General features: G+C 34.9%; 1 protein-coding gene across 2 annotated transcripts; it reads right to left on the bottom strand.

Annotated features, from left to right (window-relative positions):
• Positions 1–29: 29 nt before the first annotated feature.
• Positions 30–25,517, bottom strand: LOC106174973 (cAMP-dependent protein kinase regulatory subunit). 2 transcript variants are annotated; one of them, XM_087005407.1, is made up of 10 exons: positions 25,208–25,517; positions 16,537–16,707; positions 13,315–13,406; positions 10,836–10,897; positions 8,603–8,649; positions 4,850–4,948; positions 4,053–4,173; positions 3,640–3,761; positions 3,387–3,468; positions 30–1,988 (listed from the first exon to the last, which is right to left on the bottom strand). In XM_087005407.1, exons 1-10 carry the CDS (start codon positions 25,367–25,369, stop codon positions 1,816–1,818), a joined length of 1,131 nt encoding a protein of 376 aa, XP_086861533.1. In that variant the 5' UTR covers positions 25,370–25,517; the 3' UTR covers positions 30–1,815. The 2 variants fall into 2 exon arrangements, with proteins under 2 accessions (XP_086861533.1, XP_013412215.1); XM_013556761.2 differs by lacking the exon at positions 25,208–25,517 and adding an exon at positions 22,420–22,968.
• Between the last annotated feature and the right edge of the window lies 1 nt (position 25,518).

Below are 25,518 nucleotides of genomic sequence, written 5' to 3'. Positions count from 1 at the left end.
TGGTTTGACAAACATATTACAACAACAAATGAAGTCATATATTTATTTCTGTATTGTTGGTAGCTAACGTACAATGAAAAATACATTTACAAACTGTTATACAAACATACATAGTGAGCAATTACAAAGTTCAAGTGAGTCACCATTTCTACTAATACATGGTCAGCAGTGTTTTTATTTTTTCTTTCTTAGGACAGCCTTTAAAAGACCTTTCATGAAAAATACCATTACGTCTTTCCTAACTGTTAATGAATGCACTGAGGCATGAGAATCTTTTTACTTGCTGCTCTAACCAGCCTAAATTGGTTCAATTTGATGTCTCATATTATGGGAAAAAATCACTGAGCATATAAACTGCCAGGATCTTCACCCTGCTTTGGGCAGCTAATAAATTAACACTACCAGCCAGTGCTGTAATGCAGGAGTAACATCTAATTCTGTTTGGTGAGCACTCCTGAAGAACACTACACTTGCTTTTATTAATTACATTGCCCCTTGTCAAGGCAATCAGTTCATTTTCAAGTACCATTATTAAGCCAATAAGGCTTCAAATCATGACTGTTCAGCTGTTTTGATGAAACATTTAATCATTTGAAAAAGAAACTGACAGGGATTTGCTGTTCCCTTCAGCAGCCTTTCCTCAATACCAAATCAGTGTCTATATAGTAACTGGTTTACTGTTAAAGGATTTTCTCCCAGACCCATCAAGTGCTATGAATATTCTCACATTTAATTGACCTGCGATCAATATCTTGACTGCAGCCACAATTCTAATACAGGAATTTCCTAGGTATATTTGGCTCACATGTGCAATGTGAACTTTACATCAATAACTAAAAATTAATTTACTTTGGCAAAAGCAAATGGAAATTGTTTCATTTATTCTCTGATTCATGATTATTTTGGCCAATTTTGTTATTACTATTATTTGGATTTTATTATTTGACAAAAAGAATGCATTCAAGCACATGCCAAGGTATGATTACATCAAGTCTTAGGTCAATACCCACTGCTTCTTTGGCATTATAACATTCAATTATGAATGGATTTCTACCAACACAAATTGTGCTGCGTGTCCCACAACTGGGAGAAGCAACAACAAACGCAAACAGCAGAAAAAAAATTAACACTGTCACTAATAAATTACAACATAACATTAAGGGCCAATTCATATATATTTGGATTAAGTCAAGAATCCATATCAGTTAAAGTCCGATTTAAAATTAGATATATGATGAAGGTAACCCGGATTTAAACCAGGTGCTAAGTATAAATCTAATCTTTGCAAAAGTTCAGACTAAAGCTGATATGAAATTGACCCAAAGATAAAATGACATGTGCACTCGTTCAATCCTTATGAAATAAAGTTTAAGACATGATTCCATTTCTTCTCTGAGAACCTCTGACCACCTGAATTCAGAGTAGCACAAATCACTCAAGAAGTCCCTAATTGCAGTAAATCCTCTGAGAGTTTAAAGTTCACAAGCAATTTTAAGGTTAACCATCAAAACAGAAAGGAAGCTAAATGGTAAATTAAGGCACAATTTCATCAGACAACAGTCTGCCAAAAAAAAAAAAAAAAAAAAAAAAAAAAAAAAAGATTCTAAAATTGAGGGATATCAATTTTCAAAGGAAACTGGTGCTGTTTTGACATTCAAGTCAACTTTAAATTCTCAAAATTTTACTGAATCAAGTTTCTACTAGCATTTGCCTTCTTAATTCAGAACAAAGTCGTCTTTTCTCCATGCAAATATTACTGATAAAAACCATAATAATTTCCAAGCAACTCCACATTCATATCCGTCCCTGTCCAGTTTACACTGAGAGTGATACATAACTATTGTACTGTGCAATATTCCTTTTGAGGATATCAGCACATGGGCCTAACAGTCGCTCGAATCTTTGCCTGTCCAGCTTGACGCACTGTAAAGGTCCTCGCGCTATCACGGTGGCAGCCCTTGGCCTGTCCAAGATGAGAGCAATCTCACCTGCAGGGAAAAAGATGTACTTTAGCATTTTTGTGGTTGAAATGCTTCTGTAGAAACACTGACAGCCCAATAATGACCTATGGTGAGAGCAATTACTTTAGTATAGTGGAAAGTAAGCAACCCCAGACAATGAATGATAATCTCAGTAAAAGGGTTGAATAGGCAATTCTATAACAATCACAGTGCTCAGTAATAAGAGAAAAAAAAAAAAAAAAAAAGAGAGAGAGGAAAGAAAAAAATGGACAACTAAGGTGGAAGTGAAAAAAAATATGATAAGTTCTCAGTTGCATTTGAAATCCTTGGGGAGATGCAGGGGAGCGACCAAGATAACAAAGGGCTGGAAGGAAGATACCAAAAAATAAACAAATAAAATAATAATAAATAAATAAAATAAAATAAAGGGTAACAATCAATAAATGTGGCAGTTTTACCATCCAAGATGATTTCAAGTTCAACTTCTTATATTATGAAAGATAACTTTGAAGTATCACTTCTGCAGTACTGGGATCCTTACTCAAACTACTGCAGAAATCAGGGGGCAGTACAGGATAAGAGCAATTTCAATAATGGAGATAATAAAAAACATTGATATTAGCATAACCACGGCAACGCACTGCTCATGATTAAATCAATTCGCAAATGCAATCTACTGTTACAGTAATTCACTTGAGCATTTTTATAAATGCTCCATAATTCAACAGAGGATCTGCCTGACAAATTACAATGTCCGACTTGGCTTCTATTTAAGAGACAGGGGTTTTAATTTCAAATAAAATGTTATTGAGGGCCTACTGAGAGAGAAAAATGACACCTGCAGCGTGCAACCCAAAGATGTATATGAATACATATCCCAGTATGTACTGAGAATATTATAGACCAGGAAGGTCCAGCGGGGCCCCCTCCCAAGACGATATGTATGGAGCCACAATGATGAACTGGCAAGAGCAATTAAATTCACTTGGCACTACAGCATACCTAATCTTTCTGCTTTGCTCGAGTGCTATTGATTTTCAAACTCTGGAGGTCCTTCTACAACATTAGCTAACATTGATGGGGAAAAAATTGCCATCTTGGTAATATTTAACCTCTCTGCTTTATTTCTTATTGATTTTTTTTAAAGTTTGAATTTCCTTCCACAACATTAGCTAGCATGGAGGACATAAAAATTGGAAAATTCTGATCATTCTCTACGGCTCTCCTTTTCCTGCCAGTGATTTCCATAATCTGAATTTCCTTCTACCACATCAACTGGAATACTTTCCAGTCTTTGTATAAGTAAATCTCCCTCCCTTAATTGTTATCGATTTTCAGACTCCAGAGTTTTCTTCTGTCTGATCAGTTAGCATAAGGATTAACCATTTTACACCATCTCTGTGAATATTTAGATCTCAAACTCACCAAAGTAATCTGATGGTCCTAATCTCCCAACCTCCACTGGATCATCATTGTCTGTCCTTTTCTGAAGTACTGCGGCAGTACCCTGTGTGCAGGAAAAAATAATTAAGAAATCAAGATCATCATTAAGGCATTATTTTTTATTGTTATATTAAAAAACCAGATCCCCTCTCTCTAATTATAATAATAATAAGAAGAAGAAATCATGATATGCTGCTTAAATATAATTGTAATCAAATCAAACTCGTATTCTGACCTCTGTGATGATGTAAAAGTCATCTCCTGGTTCTCCCTGTTTCACAATCTCCTGTCCATCTTCAAAATTACACAGTTCTAGGGCATCTGCCACCGTGAGGCGCTCCCACTTGTCCAAGTTTTCTGAAAGAAAAATTGTCATAAATATTCATGATATCCTTCCTTCAAGTAAAAAAAATACCATTTGGCAGAGAACAATGGAAATTTTATAAACTTTTTTTTGCATTTGTGTTAAATTTCTATTATCTGTCATCATTTAACCCAAAAAAGGACAAAATATAAAAGAACCCTTTATAACCCTTTTTCTTAATACCCTTTCAAAGCATTTGCTTTTCATAAGGTTTCTAAAAAAAAAAAATATACATTCAATGCATTTTGTCATTCAATATCAAATCAAACGTGAAGAATACTCACCTAGTATGGAAACCTTAGAAAGGAATTCTTCATACATTTTTCTTTTACGCATAGTGCTGCCCATGAGAATTCTTCTGTATGTCTGCCTATCTATGCCCCAGAGTTTCACATCAGTTTTTGCCTGTAATCATGAAATATTCATTTTCATTTGAAACTAATGGGAAAAAAACCTGCATTACAATGAAAAACATTTCTGTCCTACTGTTTCATTTGTACTTGAAAGCTACAGACATAAAATAATAAAACATCCATACTGCAGAAAAATAGAACCTTTGTGTAGTCATATTCCTTTTCTCACAAAAGTAGGACACACACACACACATGAAATGTGTTGCCACTACATATAGAAAACTTAAACAAAGAACATCCTTGTGTTATCCAAATAACTGTCACAGTAACATACAGATCCAATCCATGGGCACAATTTACACCATTTTAAATATGTGAAAACATTTTTATAAAGCACATTTTGCCACAAATATTACATTTAATTGGCATATATATGTATCGCACATTTAAAAACTAAGTGATTTTACATGCAATGAGTACTGATTTTTAACCTGCCCAATGCTTTTTTTTTCTAAATACAAATCTGATTAAAAAATTCAAATCTATAGTATGTGGTTAAAAATCAATTTGTATTGTGTCAAAAGAGCAGTATAAGTAGACCGCCACTGTACATACTCCCGAGTTACTTAAGGTAAGCCAATTGCAGAAGACATGGAACCAATGGCAGAAATCAAAGGTACTCTACTCGTACAACAGAGCCTGAGAGCTACGTATGTGCTGTCATTTACCTTGACTGTGGCTGCCCTGGGGGTACCATAAATAAGAGCCAGCTCGCCAAAACTGCCCCCTTCACCAATGTTTGTCACATGTTCATTATTCACATAGATCTGAAATTGTAGGGGAAAAAAGCATAGTTATGGAAATAAGTTTTGATCTTAATTTAAAATAAACTTTTAATTTCATATCATTTTATTTGCAATGCAATGATGACATGGCAAAATTAAGTGCAATTTAGACATTTTCATCAAAACATAATATTGGTCAGAAACATTAATTTACTAATAAATATCTGGTCATATAACATTATTTTAACAACTTAGACATCTTTTTTTTTTTTTCATTCTTTCAAAACAAAGATCCACATATATTTTAATACGTCTGAAATATTCTTTGTATTCTGACTGTCCAGTTTCACATTTGGTTGAGGCGGTCCTGGTAACCCAAGACTCAGGTCCTGGTAACCCAAAACTTTGAAAGCATTTTAAGGCTAGAAAATCACAGTGGACTTGCACATCTGTTATTGAATGATTGCTAATTGAACTGGTGGGACTACTCAGTGTGGTAATAATTGCCTTTGTGGATTATGGTACCATGAAAATTCCTTGTCTTAGCACGTCACCATGCATTCCAAGGGTGCAAAAAATAAAATAAAACAAAGGTAATGGCTATATGCTACATAAAAACTGGCTATCCCAGGGCGACACCTGATATAATTTCTCAAAAACTACATTTACTATGAAGAATATACGGTAATGACTCAATCTTTTCAATGGGCAAAAATTATCAAACTTTCAGATACATGATTTTAAAACCATAAAAATGATATTTTTGTATATCAATTGTGGTGCTTTTAATGCACAGAATAGAACTATAAGGTAGTCTGCTTCTCAATTTTGTTGCCACCACTCAACAGGATTGCTCTTATTTTAAGAAATTAAGACTTGAAAAAATACAGTATCTGTAAAATTCACAATTTTCCCCCCATTGAAACGATTGAAGGGAGGGTCGGGAGGGAGGGATAATCAATTGTCTATAACTGCTCCACTGTCACTCATCCTACACCTCCTGCCACTGCTATGAGAATGCAGTTCAAAACTTAGTGCTGTGACAATCAACCACCACTGCACATATCAGGCCAAGTGCCCATTAAATATAAAAACTGGCCTAATGCCCAAATATAACTGACTGAATATACACTTTAGTGCTGCCCAAGCATTGTTGTATTTATGTTTTACGCAATTTCAACCAAAATTAACATAAAACAACAAATACTACAAAATGCACTCAGAGAGTTCATCATCAGGAAAACAATCAAATACTTTGTGATGAGGAGCACACAGCCCACCTTACAATCAGTTACATTAACACCAACTTTTTAGGCCAGAAAGGCCAAAAATTCTCCAATCCAACAGTAGCGTACAAATTGAATAAACAAAATTTTCACTGGGCACATGCAATCTTTCTCCTTCTTCCTATCATCTTAAAACCAGCCTGAACATAATATTTCAAGCAAATGTCTTTCTTTTAGACTTCAAGAATGACCTGGTATCCATGGTACAAAAACAGATATTATAAAATCAATAACATTGGAATATATCAAAGAATTGATATATCTCCTTTTCCTGGACAACTGGCAGAAGAATTTTATGAAATGGAAAACGTGGAATCTAATCCTGCTGCAGACACTTGTTTGACATAATCTTCTTAGTTAGATCCATAGGATATCGAACTTATTTGAAAGGCCAGGAAATCCAGTGTCTCATTTCTTGAATTGAAGACTATTCCTGTAATAGCAAATTTCTTTAGCGTTTCCATACTTTGAAATGGCAAAAGCAAGAGCAAATTCATGCCTTAGAAGATCAACTGAAGGCTACTAAAGATTTTTGCTTTAATACTTTAACCCAACTCAACCTATTAATCAATCTAATTAATTGGACCCAAACAAGAAATCAACCTTGCGGATTTAATTTCATTTCAATATTTTTAAATTTAAAATGGGCTAGACCCATGGGGATCATACATAATAGCCCAACATTTCAACACAGCACAAAATCTGCAGGGTTTATAGGAGAGTGGGGTCAGAAAGAATGACACACTAAGAAATTTACAGCAACAACTTATAAAAGCTGACAGAATTTAGCCATGGATATTTTTTCTTGTGGATTGTTTTTTCTTACAGTCACAGTATATTGCACACAGCACATATTCACCACATTTTTGGATGTCACCTTTAAATTGCTCTCTAAGATGATATTTCCAGAGTATTGAATTTCACCCTTTTCTCTAAAATGTTAACCGGAACTCTCACCAATTCTCATTAATTTTTTTACTCTTGTATGCCATACAGTGTCAACAACCTCGAGCTTGTTTTAGGTAATTTCACATGATCCCATTACTTCTCATATATAATCAGAATCTTGGAAAAATACATATGCTCATTTCAAGGAAAATTACTCCCATATTGGTAATCAAAATACCCCAAAGACATATTTTATAACCAAAACTAGTATTAAGTTAAATAAGCTTAGGCTACCACTCAAAAAAGTCAGCTCTCTGGGGGAAATAAACCAGTGCTTCCTCTGTAAACAAGGAAGCCACACAGATCATTCTTTGCTCACTGAGAGAATTTAAGTCTATGAAACATTCCAGTGTACTGTGTTGGTACCGATGTCAATAGCTAGGCACACAGAGGCACAAAATGTTCAGTGCTCCACCAAAAGGACACAATACCTAGACAGCAAAGCTGGCAAACACACAGTACGCAATTAAAAAAGTTGACTTGCAAGCAGGGTTCCACACCACAATCTACCAGGTGACCATCCAGAACTGTTTTGCAATATATTTAATGATGTATTCCTTTGCCTGGCTATGTACTTAACAGCAACAGAGAGGTACTTTTTATCAAATTATGAAAGTTGGCAGCCAGAATACCGGTTGAACAGAGATAAACTATCTGTGTGCTGAGGCGCAGGACATTGGGCTGTCTCAGTTGATTCTTCACTTTCCATTCCAACCACAAAATCCACATCATACATTTTTCATATGGAAGGTAATGACCAGAGAATTGGAAATGATATGAACTACTGATGGTGGGTTGTTGGTTATTAGCTATATATAGACCTCAAAGGCAAATCTAATTTGAAAACTTCTCAAATATGGTCATGACCCTATGATACCAAGGTCAACCATACTGCCTCCTAGAAAGGGCAAGGAGGAACAGAGGTAAGCATTGATTCTTTTCAAGTGCATCAGCCATAACAATACATTGTGAAACAGCCACAGTAAATCCAAATCTCAACACACACACACTAATAAGATGTCACACAATGTCCTCTGGTGTGTGCAATTTCTGAACTTAAAAAGTACATGGAGAATAAGGGAGGAAAAAAATCTATAGTCATAAATGTCTGTTGGAGTAATGAAATAGCACCAAATTCTCCTGGGTATATTATCTGGTGAACAAGAAGATAAATTCTGGATCATGAACACATCTTGTGGGAATGAGCAGTCTGATATCCAATACTTCTTTTATCTTATTCACAATCTACAGTTCAACTTAACATATTTCCAGTCCATCTTTCTTTTTTTTCTTTACTATTAAACCCCTCACTTAACATTACTGTGTTTTAAAAAAATGCGTTTGGTTCTGAATCGAAGGTAACTTTTCCCCCCTTTAACACCAGTGAGGTATCTCAGGGTGAAGATTTGATGACATGATTAAACAACCAAGTGGCATGAACAGTAAGAAAAGTATCACTTACATCCACTTCTCCTTGATCAATTACATAGAAGTTGTCTCCTTCATCCCCTGAAAAATAAGAAAATCCAGACAGATGAGCATATAGACTTCATTTATCACAGACATTTACTGAAGTCATTTCCTCCTACATACAAATCACCAAAGAAGATGTCATGATGAGATATATTGATCTTTTCTCACCATTTTTTTTTTTACTATTCTTTTAGATTAAGAACATCTTGTGGTCATACTACAATGATAGGCCACTGTACAATGTTGTCATACAGGAGATATATATCTGTTGGTGACACCCTGTTCAGCTTGCTATAACATACGACTTCTATATTATTTTAAGAAACAAACAACCTTGTTTGAAAAGCAATTAAGTGGACACATATACATGGGTGGACTAGGTGGAGGAACATTCTGGACCCAAAATTTGGAGTCATTATATGTCATTATGGGTTACTCTCTGACAAAATGTTGAAAGTTGTCAAAAGTTGCATGTTATTCTTTTTTTTATATATATATAAAAATCTATCATCAAATAACTGATGCAGTTGCTGGTCCATCTGCTGACAATGAGCAGAAATGCAAAAGTAAATGTAACAACTTTTAGACTTGCCATCATCTGAAAACCACTGAACCATCAACTGAAGGTCCCTTTGAAAACCCTTTCAGTCTGCATAGGGAGACATATACAAAAGTTCTTGCATGACACTTCAACATCAAAAATTACACTACAGAGAGCATTGAACTATAGAACCATCCGATTTATCTGTCACGTTAGCTGCCATTTAGTGTACATATTTCCATTAGTGAGATTGGCATATAAGTGGTAATTCCTAGAATAGGAACTCTATGGAGAGAGTGTCTCATTATCAATACCATGGGTAATGTTACCATGTAAGCACATTTGTTTTACAAGTTTACATCACTTTACCCGTGTACAAGTATTGACATTACTGTTTGCTCCACAATAAAACTTTGTGATCAATGAAAATATATTTTCATGCCATGAAAATGGCCCATGATAAACTTTTTGTTTTAGCCAATTAGCTGGTTCATCACCAAACTTGTTATGGATGGACCAAAAGATAAATTAAGCTTTTTTTTAAAAAAACTTTTTCTTCAACATTTAAATCACCTTTATTATGAATTTTTTGTATGGTTATAAATGGGGAAAAGAATGAAGCTAGGTAATATTTTACAGTATTCTCTCCTTCACAAGTTCTCATACCATCAAAAGAATGGTAAGCATTGTCAAGGGGAACATTTTTTATTTCTTCATTTATTTTTGCATTCTGCTGATAACAATTGCCACTGCATTCAAGGACAGTTATTTGTACAGTGTACTACAGTAACCTATGCATCCTATGTACTACATCACTGATGACAAACCAGGCACACCAAACCATATCACCCACTCAGATACTAAAACATCTGAAAGCTCTGTATAGAATAACCTTTCAATGCATAACACCTAACACGAGCAAAATTTTCAAGTTAATTACAAAATCAATCACAATCCAATTACGGCACACACAGACACCTTACACAAGGCCATCTGAAGTTTGTTATCATAGGAAACCAACGGGGAAATTTCAAGACAATCCTATTATTGTCCTACATTATTTTTTTTTGAACGTGTGAAGTTAGCATGTTAGGAACTGATAATAATTTTGGTGAACAGTGTATGAAACACTTTGTGGTAAAAATTTCAATCGATATCGTTTCCTGATTGTTTCAGTAGATCACACTATACAATAGCAGAGGTCACAGTGGTATTACTATTACGTTCTGAACACACAATAGTGTTTAAATGTCATTTGGAAGAGTACTTGTCTACATCAGGCTGGATCATATTCGGCAATATTTCAATACAGTGCTCTCGTTTTAAAAAAAGGAGGATCTTTTCTCACAGATCTGAGAATTCTTCGACAAAAGTATACAACATATTCATTATAAATATGACTAGATAAAAAAAAGATGAATTAATACCAAGAACTGAAGTTACACAAATATTACATACACATTATGAAAAAGCAGTCATTCTAAATCATAACAGGTCTCAGCTTCTAGAGAATTACATTACTAGCTATCTATTGCAGAATACGTTCACTACGACCACAGCTTAATGCTATGGCCAGAGAATTGGATATGTGAATTGTGAGCATTTCTCTTACTACACTCTATAGTGCCAACATTCAGTAAATAACACGCCAGAGAAGTAGTGTTAATTTGCCCTTACTTACCCTGCTGAATAATAACTTCTCCAGAATGCCTGATCACGGGAAACATGGCATCAAAAATATCACTGAAAAAATAAAAGAATTTTTTTTCTTTAAATCAATGAAGAAGTCAAAATCAATAAGTTAATTGTCTGATCAATGCCATCACCATGTCATTTTCCTACATTTAAGGAATGTTTTGAAATGCCAGTGCTTTTTTCTTTATTGTCATTGTTGGAAGACTTGAAAAACATGCAACACACTATCAATTTAATTTGAGTGTGAAAGACATTATCATAATGGATTCATTTTCTAATGAAGTTGACGTTGAACTTTCTTTGGCATGACCCATGGCAGGATCAAATTGATAATTAAATCAAAGCCAGTTCTTCCTTTGGTCATTACTGTCCACCTTTAGATTCCCACTAATGATCTTGATATCTTTATTTCAATTCATCTAAGACCTAAGACGAATGCTATCATCCATTTCACAAGCATTTTTTTCTTTAATTATCCATCAAATGTCATCTTATTCATCTATTATTATTTTATACATATACTATTTCATCTATTTATCTATTTGTCTACTAACTCATTTCATTATTTACCAAGTTTAAAGAAAATCTATGCATTTATTTGTCTATTACTAGTACATTATTCTATAATCCAGTTTACTCTGTCATGCACTCATTGATTTATTCATTTAGTCATAACTATAAGCATTTTCAATTTATGTTTTTCTTCAGTTTTGAGCCATAATGTACTAGAAAAATAAAGAACAATCCCTGAGCTTTTTGTCTTGCAACAGGAGAGTCCATTATCTAAATGACACATTACCTATACTGCATGTAGGAGTTGTTCGCTAGCAACTAGGGAATTATTCTCATTGTTGGGCAAAAATGTCAAAATTTCCAACTACAGCTTCCAAATGAATTGTCTTTTTTCGAACATGCATTCCCAATTTCAATCTCCAACAGGTTATTATAGACACTGCTGATATGACAAGGTTGAAACAACAGTCAGCACTTTTAATGTGTGATTAAGGTAATGGCATGGTTAAAAACCTGCAGTTTTTAGATGCCAGTAAGTAACAAGGTACATGCTGGCAAACATAAAACTATATCATTTCCTTTTATGCAGTAAAAACAATATAACTTCTGTCTCTGCAGCTATTATCAATTGATTTATATTTGAGGATTTAGTTCTGGCAAAAAGTAATGAGACAAAATATACTGGCTTTGTCCAGCATCGTGAAGAAAATATACCCAATTGAACATCCAATGAATTCAGCCACTTTTTATAGATAGATCATCTTGAATTCTTAGGGCATGATTTGCTATCTATGAAAAGTGGACTTAATCTCATATGTCATTTATCGTACATGTGAAATTAAGTTGGACAACTGCCACAGTTTGGGGAAAAATTCATAAATTCATCTCTGGTCACTTGACATCTCAAATGCCCAATCAATTGAAAATAATTCTCCTTTCTTCAAAAGCCAGCTTCATATGATCCGTCTTTCATTTAAAATGGACCGTAAATTGTATCACAATTTTCACATTCATGACAGACAAAAAATTATAATCACCCAAAGGCCAAAAAATTAATTAATCACTCTATATATGACAGTCCTGCAGAGTCGTGGTCATCTCAATGTCGTTTAAAGATTTTGCTTAAAGATTTCGACAAAAGATAACATTCACTAAGCAAGGACAATATGACAGTTAATGATCTGAAATAAAAATTGGTCAGACTATTTCAACAGAGGTTTATGCTTTGTGATAATTACCTACTGTTCACTGAAGACCACCCTATAACTCAGCCAATATACAACATTATTGATTTTATATTAATTGTAAAACCTGATTTTTTTACATGGACAATCCATTCATAGATGATTCATTTCAGTTTAATGCCTAAGATGGCTGAAAACTCTTGAAAGGTTAACATATATAAGATATTTTTCACAATGTCAGCTTTTCTGTTCCGTTTTGTTCAATTACACAAGAAAAAATGCAGAAAAAACATTTTGATCACTTTAAAATTTCAGTCGTGATGTGGTTGTTCATATTGCTCTCATTATTTTTCAAAATTCATTCATATAAATTTAAGTTGCCTGTACATGCTGATGTAAAAGTTATGAAATAATATATATATATATATATATATATATATATATATATATATATATATATATATATATAAGCAGGAAAAATAAATTCCCAGCTTAAATGTTCAGGAGGAGAATCTTGCTAGTTTCAGTTTCAATTTCAGAAACACGACGTTAAATAAGTTAGACAATTTTATTGATTTAACATTAAAGCTGGTGTCTGAGGTCTCCTTCTGAACAAAATTACTGAGAGATAATCCTTTACAATGCAGCCAGGTGGTGATAATTAACAAAGGCATGTCATTTCACTTTAATTTCCTAGATACTGGTTATACTTTTAAAAAAATGAATACCTGTTTAAGTAACATGTAATGTGAATAGGAGTATACATACCTTCTCTCATTATCATCTAAATGAGAAAACAGGACATTCTTGGAAATTGCTTTGGACAAAGCTGCCATTGTTTTGTAGTCCTTGGGGACAACCTAAACAAAAGTGATAAAATTTAATTTTTTTTTTTTTTTTTGCATATACAATACATTACACAAACATTATTTCTTGGTACCCCATTATGCATAATCAAACAATAGTCTATCAGCCAAATGTCGAGTAAACGAATGAAACTACTTTAGTGAGTAAAGGATTTCAAAAATGTCTCTAAAATTGGTTTTAAAAGTCCACTTATAGGGGAAAAACATGACATTAATGGAGTCAACTGAAACAAGTGAGTGATCAAAAAATCTTAAACAAGCAAAATAACATGTACATTATTCCCAACACTGAACTTCCAACACCCAAATAATGCTAATCCAATTTTGGGCATCTTAGTTCGTGTTTATTATGTGCACAGAATACTACAGAGATCAGAAATCAATGCCTCAGTATTCCTACAGTTCATGTGGCTTGCATGATTTTGTTGCTAACAAGTAATTCAACAGGGATTTATGAATATATCAAAAAAGCCATGGAACATGAAAGGTCTGTCCAGACAAATTTACTTATATCTTTAAACAAAAGACAAAGAATATATACTTGTTTTCTAATGATGCAAGTTGATCCAATACCAAAAATGGATCTGAAACCAGCATATGCTGTTAAAAAACACATGGAACCTAAGGTGGTTTATCAAGTGTAAAACCAGCCTGCTTTTTGCCATTATGTAAAACACAAGCCCTATGCTCAAAGGACCTGACATTTTGCTGTTTATAAAGCAGATTCGCAGAAAGTTCAAAATTACGAGTGTGTATTGAAACTAGAGATAATCTCGTCTCTGATACATTAGCACAGAACTGTAATTTGTCAACAGACGAAAAAGTATAATGCTCAAAGGTTTTTTAATCCAATGGATTGCACTAAATTAAAATACCATCCAATTTTTGGTTGTTCTGCAACATCCTGTGTGGACTACTGATGTTTTACATATCTTGATGAAGATTTCTTAAGATTATCCAAAGGTAATGCAAATGGACAAATATAAATTGCCCTAAAATATCAATAAAAATTTGCATGAAATTCGAATATATATGTGTTCTTACTGTCTTTCACCATACAGAAATTTGCAAATACAAAACCCTATAAACACGACTGCCTAATTTCTGACAAAATATATAGAATGGTTGAACTGCAATCTGTACCAGTAACAAAGGAAAGGAGTCTTTTGACAAATACTCATTACACAAAGATTTTAGCATCACTCCAAGGGTAAATTTTACATACTCAATCTACTTCCTTATTGTTATTCCCATGTATGCCGACAACGCTGTCCACTATCTGAAGAATAATCAATACTATGACTTGGTGTTCAACTACAAGTCATAAGATTTTCATGGGCTAGTACCACATTCAAGCTACTGATACTCAAGTCAGGCCAAACCAATAAATAAATAAAGTCTAAATGATACTTCAACTTGGCATGTTTGGTAGGCTACTCATCTCTGCTCACTCTCTCTCTCTCTCTCTCTCTCTCTCTCTCTCTCACACACACACACACACAAACATACAAAAACACAAACACGGCTTTTCTTCTTAAAAAAAAAGAGTCACTTAAATTAAGAAAGATGGTCGTCTTCAAAAAAGTGCCTGCTGCAGGAGACATGAGACTTTTGATATCTAAAACCAACTAAATTTTGCTACTTCTTTGTAAACTGAGAACATTTTTCATATAGACACTGTGTAGAAAAACGAAGCATCAAATGCACAAGAATGGACAAAATCCCTATCCATTTTGTAAAAGAACGATAATTAGACCATGTTCTTAGAAGTCCAGGGAATACATAAACGTTTAACATACAACTTTCTTAGGGAAGCCACAGGATTCTTTCTTTTGATGCCTGTTACAGATTGAACTTTTGTGGCTTGTTTTAAAGACAATCTAAATATCATTAAGGTTTTCTCCTGGAAGGGATTCTTTGTTAACAAAAGATAGCAGCAAAATCAACCATAATTACTACATTAAACATTTAATGTGATTTCCACATGCTGCCTGCTACACCCATTCCCATATCATCAATAAATTCTGTGAACTTTTCCAACCCATCTTGTTTACCAAGACCATAAAGCAACTATGGCAGAGGGTTTTTAAGGTAGCCATTTTTCATTTATGGCTGACAGCAATGTAATCAACCAGAGGTCTTTCTACATCAAACATCTAGATTAATGTAATTTCTTCAGGATGTCAACACTCATTCCAATATCATCAATGATATCTGTGAGCAAGATTGTGATCGTTCCTCTAAGAAGGGAATGAGGCGAAGTAAATTTCCTGTTTTGATGAAAGATAGGACAATGTCTGTATCAATCTGAATGCGATATGTTGTAGACCACACTGAGGATTTTATTCCACCACACTGTACATTCCTTGTGGTAAGGGAACCCACCTTTCTTCCAAAGATTGCCAATATATAATTATCACAAGTATACATAATTTTGTTTACTTGCATGTATGCATATGCCAGTAATGGCTAGTTTATTCTGGGAAAATGGTTCTCTCCATCAGCTGAAACCAGTGGAATTTGTAAACAATAACAATGAACCTGATACTCTATGGAAAAGCTTAGGAATAGAAAACATATAGTACCTTGATAAACAACATCAGAAAACAGGTAGAAAATGAAACGGTGCTGCACTAACTCCTACATAATGCTGATTTTAATAAATTTAAAAACAAGTGTCAGCAATATCAAAATTCTGAAAACTGAAAAATGAAATAATGTTTAGCATTTACTCAAAAGCAAAATTGTCTTCATGACAATGGTGAAAGCTAACAATCTGTAATAAGACCAAATTTTCATTTGAACAAAACCAGGAGTGATAATTGGATCTCTTACTGCACATTTCAATGTGACAGACATTATGGCCACACACATAAACTGCAGCTATATGATCACAATGAGGCGCATTCAAAACTTGTAAGTTGATCAATGGACCACATTTGATTTGCAGATCAAATATGGTCGACCAACTTGAAAGCTTGCTGCATGATCCCCTGAGGGACCCTGAATAGTTTACCTGCAGAAATTACGTGGTTAGCTTTCAATTTTGTTGGCTATATTTGATCCATGGATCTGTTAGTCTGCGGATCATCTTTTGTTATGAATACATCGAATACAGACTTACTGTTTTAACAAAGCTTCCTAAATCCTCTTCGGTAACAGGCTCTGCACTAACTGCACCCCTTCTGTTTCTGTTTGGTTTCCTGGGGGTAACTAAGGGGGGTGGTGGGGACACCTCATCTTCCCTCTCATCACTGGGTGGGGTGGCTGATTTTGTTTGCCTAAAAGACTCCTCCTAGAATAGGCGAAAAAATACAAATTTAAAAATAACAAATAAATACATCTAAAGGTGGCATACTGCATGCAAATAAAAAGTACTTCACCTACAATTAAGTCAACTTCTGTATGTAAATTTAAAACAGCATAAGGAACAAAAATTGTGCTTTCAGAGAAACACTCCTTTAACTTAGATGTAGAAATATACATTGTTCAAATATGTAAAAGGATGGAATCAAAATACACAGGCACTATCAAATATTCCAAAAAATCGATAATTTCAGCTATATTATTTAAATGAACAGATTAATCCTTCCACTATTCAAGATCATATTTCTGTGATTCCGTTTTCAATACCCATTACGCCACTACCAGGGCAAAAACATCTTTTTTTTTCTGCCCACAGGGGTAGCTTCTGTATAGAGATCAACCTCTCCCCATTTGTTCCAGCTTTTACCAACCTGAACAAAATTTCTTTAAATCTTCAAAATTTTGTAGACATTAAACGTAAGCCTAAGGGTAAATGAAAATAGGTCTAAGATAAGCAATCAACTTGATGGAAACTTTAATTCTGCCATAATGATTGGTTCCAAAGCACAGGAAATGGGATGCCCCCAAAGCAGCTAATTTACAGACTGCAGGGAGTGAAAAATTGACTAAAATGCAGAATAATATCTCATTTTGTCAAATAAAGCAATGTATCCATATCTATTTCTGTGAAAGAAAAGTAAAAATATCACAGCACTTAGACCAATAGAATATTAGGGAGGGAAGAGTGAATAAACCCATCACCGTCAGTCTGTAATTGAATAAAACATAGTCATATGTTTACATAAAAATGATTTTCAATTTCTTTCTGGGAGCTTACACCAAGCCAGTGCCACTTATCTGCTTCTTAAAAAATGATCAAATGAAAAAAAAAGATAAACATTATGAAAAGGTAAAGGCTTTTCCATTTTAAAACACTCGTTTTTTGGAAAAAAAAAATACACTTCTCTGATCCCATTAGACCCCATTTCCAAGGAGCCTAGCAGTTATTGCTTATTGTAAGCTGTAATATAATGATGATGGAGCAAACCAGGTCCTTGGCTCTCTGCATATATATTCTATCACATAAATCTTTCAACTAACATTTGGTTTGGGCAAGATCCTCTAGCCCTAATTTTACCTGGTTACGTCTGAAGCCAATTCTGAGTGCTTTCTCTCTACGCAAATACAGTTATAATTTTCATAAAATAAGATTTTAATGTAGCCAATATATTCAAAGGATTATTAATTATGGTGGATTTAGTGCCATATGTATGGTGTCTTAATAATTGGTTTCATAGACCCCATTCCCAGAGATTAGATCGATCCAACTAGATCGACCTAACTCCCTGGGGGTTCACGCTAAATAGCTGTCAGCCGAGCAGGTACGAAAGTTAATTACCCCCTTACAGCTTGTAGTAGGCGGGACGGACATTTAAGCCGGATTATCTGACAGTAATCTAGTGAGACTCCCAACGGGGATAGATCGATCTAAAATCTATGGGAATGCGCCCATATTCAGAGCTGTATTCCTAATCTCATGGGCATATACAGTTATAATTTGCATATACAGTTATTATTTTCATTTTAAAAAAGATTTTAACGTAGCAAATATATTCAAAGGATCATTAATTACGGTGGATATAGTGCTATATGTATGGTATCTCAATAATTGGTTTCATAATCAGAGCTGAATTCCTAATCTCAGGGGCATACAGACTTGAATATGAAAAAAAACACCAATTAAAAACATTGTTGGGAGATAAAAAGTGATATGTTTGTGTAACTTTCTATGTTTACATAGACATTTTCAAGGACAAAAAGAGATATAAACAGCAAAAACTGATTCACCAGAAATGACATTGCCATAGAATAATAATTATGGTCTGACAGATGAAAGAAGAAAGCTAAATGCTTTCTACTGAGTTATTAACTAAAAATCACTAATCATGTCCACATCAATCTTATAACACAACAGGTAAAATACAGTTGCAACAATAAGGAAATGTAATCACCATTACAATTTATCTCTGCAAGCAGCCCAGCCACTTGTTCATGAGAAGGTTAATATATAAAGCCCGCCGCACACAGAACGATTTTTCGATTTTTTGACATGCTTAAGACAAAATATCGGCCTGTCTGCGCTGCTCCACGACAACTTTTCAACTAGTCGGGAGAGAATCAAACATGTTTGATTTTTAAACGTTGTACCGTAGTGTGTGCGCTTTTCTACGACAATTTGTCGCGCTGATCATTATCTTCAGCCAATGGTTGCACCATCTGATATCACGTGCCCACATGTCGCATATTCGTGTCATTTTTGCGGATATCGGCCTCAACTTTGCTCAAAATATCCATGAAACTCTCTTTGGTCATCCGCAAATATGAATGGAAACCACTGGGATCTTCATCGCCGAGCTCCTTAACCAGGTTATTATATGACCATTGTTCAATACGACGACGCAGCCATGTCTTTACCCAACAAGATCTTTGCTTCTTTGCTTACCGTTTATTGTGTGACTCTTTACAAGTTAGACAAGCACAGAATGGTCAATTTTGTTTTATTTTATCTTTTTTCTCTTCGAGCGTGAAATTGCAGCCATTTTGAAACAATGCCCACCTCGCGGACGAGATAATAACTACGTCACTTTCACCACACCAGCCGGCGCTTTGTTGCGACAGCTTGTCGTGTGTGAACGCTGATCTCATCCAGGATGACCGATCGGCCGGCGAAAAATTGTTCTGTGTGCGGCGGGCTTAAATATCTCATTTAGCAATTTTACAAGAGAGCTGTTACTGATATGCATTTTGTTTAAATAAACAGATCAAAAGTTTAAGAGATACATGACATTTTAGACAGCAATAGTGAGGAAAGATTAGATGAAAAAACAGTAATCTGACCCAAAATCCAGGCAAAATTTAAGTGGTACCCTGAGGCTACATTAGCATTATTTCGAGCAAACATCTAAAACAAATATGAGTACACCATTGTGAAATACAGTACACCATTGTGATCAAAATCAATGACGGATTGAAGACAGTTACCTGTTGTGCTGCAATTGAAATTTTCCTCATTTTATTCATAAATTAAGTAAACAATCTTCATAACTGCCACCAGTGTGTCAATTAAGATTTAATACCTTTTCTGTGTATCTTAACAATTAAGAAATATACAGGGTCCTCAGCATGATAATCAATTATCATTCAAACTCTGAAGCCAGATTATCTTGTACACTGAGGCAATATAAAAGACAATTTTCTCCAAGGACTCCCAAGTTCATTCACACATTAAGTACAAGCTATCTTAAAGTCTGTTTTCAGTCCAGCTGACTCAGCTTAACTCAGTCTGAATATTCTATTTCAGAAGATGTGTGTACAATAATCTCACAATGAAATGTATAAAACTTCTGCTATATCACCGATCACTCCTGCAACAGAGGGTGCTTTCCCAGAGATTTAGATCGATCTAAAGATTAAGTTTTAGATCGACCTAACTCGCTGGGGGTTCACGCTAAATTGCAGTCAGCCGAGCGGGCACCATAGTTAATTACCCCCTTACAGCTTTTAGTAGGCGGGATAGACGCTTAAGCCGGCCAAGCTGACAGTAATCTAGTGAGACTCCCCACAGGGATAGAGCGATCTAAAAATCTATGGAAATGGGGTGAGAGTCAAGTCTCTGCAGAGGACATAGTCAGGCATTATAAATGAGATTGCCATTTGCGACTTTTAACCTTCAGATTTGTGATTTGCGATCACCAAATAAATACTTCATGGTACAACTGTAAAAATACATGTTGTGAGCACCATGTTACAGACCGAGAATCACAAGTCTCCTCATCTTCACCTTCGGCACTATTCGTGAATGCCAGAGATTTAGGACATTAAAATTATCTCATATTAATATGAAGTAAAAATAGTAGACTATGGTTCGAGTTTGAGAACAAGAACTGACAACTTAAATGAGTGAAAAGTGAGAAACCCAGTTGAAAGCTGCCCAAATTGTTCATTTATAATACAACGCTCACAACAAGAATTTTAATTACAAGATCACACCATGTAGTAGCAGTTCAAGTCTTATATTTGGTCAACGTAATCACAAACCTGCAGCTCAAAGTCACAAACCACCAAATGCCAGGTGGTTACACACCAACTTACGTCATCACAACTGAACTGGAAATGCACCTTAATGCTGGTTTTCATCAAGATAACAATATGAACGAAGTAGTGATTCTATCATCTTCAGTTTGTCAAAGTGTTCACACCTTAGATCCTTCACTGCACAGCTACCTATGTCTGATTATCCTCCCAAAATAGTCAGTTGACAGTGAAACCAGAGAATAAACAACTACTAGAATATCCTCTGTTGGCATGCAGCATACCAAAACTAGCTTGTTTCCAAATGTATATCACTGGGACCATATTCAGAATCATGGCAAGAAAATGCATGATTTTTCCTATATCACTGATATTTTTCTGACACTTCATTTTAAATTCTTTCATGCATCAAACAGTCTTCTTTTTCTCACTTGCCTTAAGTTTATTGAACAGTTATATTCATTAATTTCATAAAGCACTGCAATTTTTTTCTGAGCACAGTATTTAATTTCATTGTTTTAACATGACTTTAGGGTTAAAGCACATGCTATTTACCACCAAGTTAAGAAAATTTTGAAAAAACAAAAATCTCATATGCTTTCATAGTAAATAACATAATATATGTAAGTGCAGTATCAACATCAATCATACTGCTACTGCTTTCTGTTAACAACATATTTACACATTCATTAACAGGTCCTATGTGAGTAATCTCAAAGGACTTCTTCAATTTTGCCATCACTCTCTTGTCCTTAATTACATCACCCCATCACTTTCCACAACAGAGGAGTTTTCAACATGCTGTGTGCTTTGAATTTCAGTCACGAGCCACCTATTCAATATACCAAGCCTGCAATCATAGATGAACTAGTCTTCATCATATCCTATCCGTACCAGTTTACATAAATTTGCCTTACTATTACTAGTTCAAATGACATCAAAAGATGAAAATACCAACAGCAATTGACCCATGTTATTTACTGCTGTGTACAAGCTACTTGGCCTAAGTGAAATAAAATATTTTTCACCATTTGTCTCATAGTTCAATTCAAAATGTTTTTTAAAGGAAACACTTCATGCATTGAAAGAAAACCTACTTGGTGCTTAGTCATCTCTGTATCCCCCCCCCCCCCTCCCCATCCTTACAACATCACCTTTCAGCATCTTCAATATTAAAACCATACGAGACAAATCAAACATACCTCTAAGATCATGACAGCCTTCTGTAGAAATAGGAGACAATAGTAACCACATCAATATTTGATCAAGATCAACAAACCCCTTATGCTTGGGTCAAATCCTCAATCAGTAAATAAAGCCTGTCTCCTGCTAAGCAGGTATGAGCAGGTGAAGGAGCTGTGGTTGCAAGAAAACCAATGATCCAACATGACTGATGAACAATCAAACCTCAGCTTGAATCTTGTGGTAAAAAAATTACGTAAACTGGAATCAGTATTTAAATTTATTATAAAGCCTAACCTTAACGACAGCTGTCTTTATTAGTTTTTTCTGTGATCTAAACTTTTCGTCAAATGCAATATTATGAATCAAACATTCCCAATAGCGATCAATCCTTGTCGTCTCTCTAAATCTTTTATGCTAACCCTACCTGGTTCAAACTGTCATTATTTTCTTCAGCAGAGCCTGTTTGGTTTCCCTGTGCAACAAGATTGGAATCATTTTCTACCCCATTCTGGTTAGAATTATCTCCTGGTGGTTCCTCTTGCCCCGTGTGGCCTGAGCCACCATGTAGGTCAGACTTACTCCTGCTATCATTGGTCTTTTCATGATTTTTCTTTGATTTAGCACACTCATTTGACACATCCTTATTCTCTAATGGAGCATTTTCCTTGTTGGCTGCTGCAGCATCCTTCCCTGATACTGCCTGCGAGTCATTCTGGACAGTAAAAGACTGGTGTTTTCTAAGCTTGTTCCCCATTTCTGTATCAATTTACCACATTATCTACCCTTGCAGCTCCTGGATTTTGCTGTCTTTTCCATGTGTTTCAGATAGTCTACCTACAAGGCGTGTGTCCAAGATTATCTCCTGTTCGTCAAAAGCTCTGGCTACTCCGTGAACTATTTATCATGGGAACAGAACTATTAGCACACAAGGTTTAAGTAGGAAAATCAATACAAGCGCTGAAATTGAACTGCCCTGTAATATCTTCTGCTTAAGCAGCCCATCATCATTTACGTCAGCAGCCTACTGAATATGCATGATTTGAACCAGCAGCTAATCCGAGCTCTCAAGGCACACACATATTGATCTGACCCATTATGTCACTTAGGGCTTAATAAGTTTGTCAATTAGGGTATAATGTTTCACGGTTAGTTAAGCATCTATTGGCAATGTAATCATATATACAAATAGTTCAAACTGTGCATTGATGCAAGATCACAAGGGCTTGTGGTGTATATATATTGATAAAGATTAAGACAACCCACCTGAAGATGTCTACATGATATATGGCGATATGCTTCACAGAGTTTTAATTCTAGATGTTTGATGACTGACGATACATTAGAACAGGAAATTAATCAGAAAAAATTATTTTAACAAGGATGAAAATATTTCATTGAATAGCAATCAAAAAGTGTTAAAAACACATTCAGAAAACAAGTCTATGTTTTCTTCAAGCTGAAAATTCTGGATACTAGTATTTCAATGAATGTTCTATAGTAATTCACTATACACATCAATATCGTCAAACCAAAACGATTAACAACTGGTTAACATGGCAAATCAATATTACCTGATATATTCAAGTACCAGTATACAACGTAGCCTTTGCGTACCTTAAACTGAGCACCTCATTCAGTTTAAGTAGGCACATGTCTATGGTGCAAACTGATCTAACATTAGGGCTACAGTTATAAGTCACTTGAAGTGTCTTTTTTTTAATCTTTTCAACAAAGCTTGGTTTATCTGAATATAGCCCATTCTGCTCAACAATATATTCATCAATTTAGGCTGCAAGTAGTCAAGTTATTTTTCCATTTGTCTAGAATGATCACATTTTCTAATACAAAGGCTGTAATGACTGTCAATGTGTTACACTAATATTCTAACTGGAACCTATAATCCACAATTATACACTGCTTGGTAAATCTTTTATATAAAATTGTCTACTTCAAATATTTCAATTCGGTCAAATATTGTAATAGTGATGGCCAATGCCAGACTTTGAAATAAATGTTTTTCAAGAGGTAAATTGGAAGCTGAAACAATGGACTAAAATAACATTAAGGCAAAGAATCAGAGCAGATTGTACCTGCTGGCATGGGGCCACTGTAAATGATATAGAATTTTTGTTTATTGATATAATTGATATTGTAATTATGCATGATGAGGGGTAGTTAGCAACTTAACACTAACAGTTGCTCATCATTTCAAGCACCTGTCAATATTTCCATCAGGAAAAAGTGAATGTGCATAAATATTTTTTTAGTTATTATCCACTGCTTTGGATCAGTAATTTCTTAAGACATTGGGTAACCTAAATGGCCAGGTGGTTAAAAAATGGCACAGATTGAATACACCATAAAGTGACTTGTTTTGAGTTCATAAGAATATATTTTACAGGGATAAGACTGCCATTTAATGAAGAAGTCTGAAAATATGGCGCGAGGTCCAGGGGACTGCCTAAGCCAATTATGTTTCTGGTTCCCAAAAAGTAGGAAATAGTCAGAAAAATCTCATTCTTGATTCAATAAATTATATCTTGTTAGGACTGCAGGTTATACAAGTTTTAAAATCTGCACATAGTCAACACCTCACATTCCCAAATGTTTAAACAAGACACCCGTGCACAACTATTCCCACTTACCACGCAGAGCTTCATATTTAAATCATTCTCCAGTGCTGCAGATTCCATGAGTATTTTTTCGAACTGGATCCACTTTGCAAATTTACACCTATGTCTACCTGAAGTTATGGCACTGATACACACGGATACCAGTAGTGATATGCAGCATCGGTATAAGTGAACATCATCAATGGTCGTTTTTCAAGGGTCAGTGTCTTGGGCAGTGGATGTGAGTTATGCAATGCACTGTATACAAGTGTGTCAGGGTCGAGTGAAGGAGTAGGGTGCCTTGAAAGCATGACGTGAATGCCAGACGGGAAATTAAAAGAATTCGGTACTAAGTACTGAGGAGTAGTTTACTATAACTAATCTTACAGGCCGAATTCCAAAAGAATTTGTTTTCTCTGCAAACGGCATTATATGTTTGATGGCTCGGTTATAAAAATACAATGAAGGGCCATTGAGTTAGTGCAAATATTTACCCCCAATTTACTTAAATTCAATGGATGTTTTCGCACTTGCTTCAAGCTAACATAGATGATAATATCGACTTGCATGCTTTCTAGGGAGGGGGTGTGTTGGACTCACCTTTTCTAACTTTTCAAAGTATTCTTTCAAAAAGCTGAGAGGGGTTTCGGGTCTGTTTATGCAAAGCTGCACAATGCAATCTTTCAAAATTCGTTGAATACTGTGTCTCTGTATATAATCTTCGCATTCTCTGAGGCTAGTCTCATCATCGTGAGTCGCCATCGCAGCTGAACCCAAGAACTGATCTAGAAATAGGTCAACTTTAATGCGCTTCTAAAAATCAAAACCACAAAACGATTTGGTTTGCAAATAAAAATTCGTAGCGGCTTTAAATATTTCAGTTTTGATAATCAAAAATTGTAAACAAACAT

This window comes from Lingula anatina, chromosome 2 (assembly GCF_051362555.1).
Source record: "Lingula anatina isolate TDL-2025a chromosome 2, LinAna3.0, whole genome shotgun sequence".
In the NCBI taxonomy this organism is placed as follows: domain Eukaryota; kingdom Metazoa; phylum Brachiopoda; class Lingulata; order Lingulida; family Lingulidae; genus Lingula; species Lingula anatina.
Note: the sequence above shows the minus strand (reverse complement) of the source record. Positions and strands in the feature narration are given on the sequence as shown.

Coding starts and splice junctions, on each gene's coding strand:
- LOC106174973 (XM_013556761.2), bottom strand. CDS start 22,749: ATGGGGAACAAGCTTAGAAAACACCAGTCTTTTACTGTCCAGAATGAC. Junction 10,898..13,314: donor TTAGATGATAATGAGAGAAG/GTATGTATACTC, acceptor TTATTTTTTCAG/TGATATTTTTGATGCCATGT. Junction 3,469..3,639: donor ACTTTTACATCATCACAGAG/GTCAGAATACGA, acceptor TCCTGCACACAG/GGTACTGCCGCAGTACTTCA.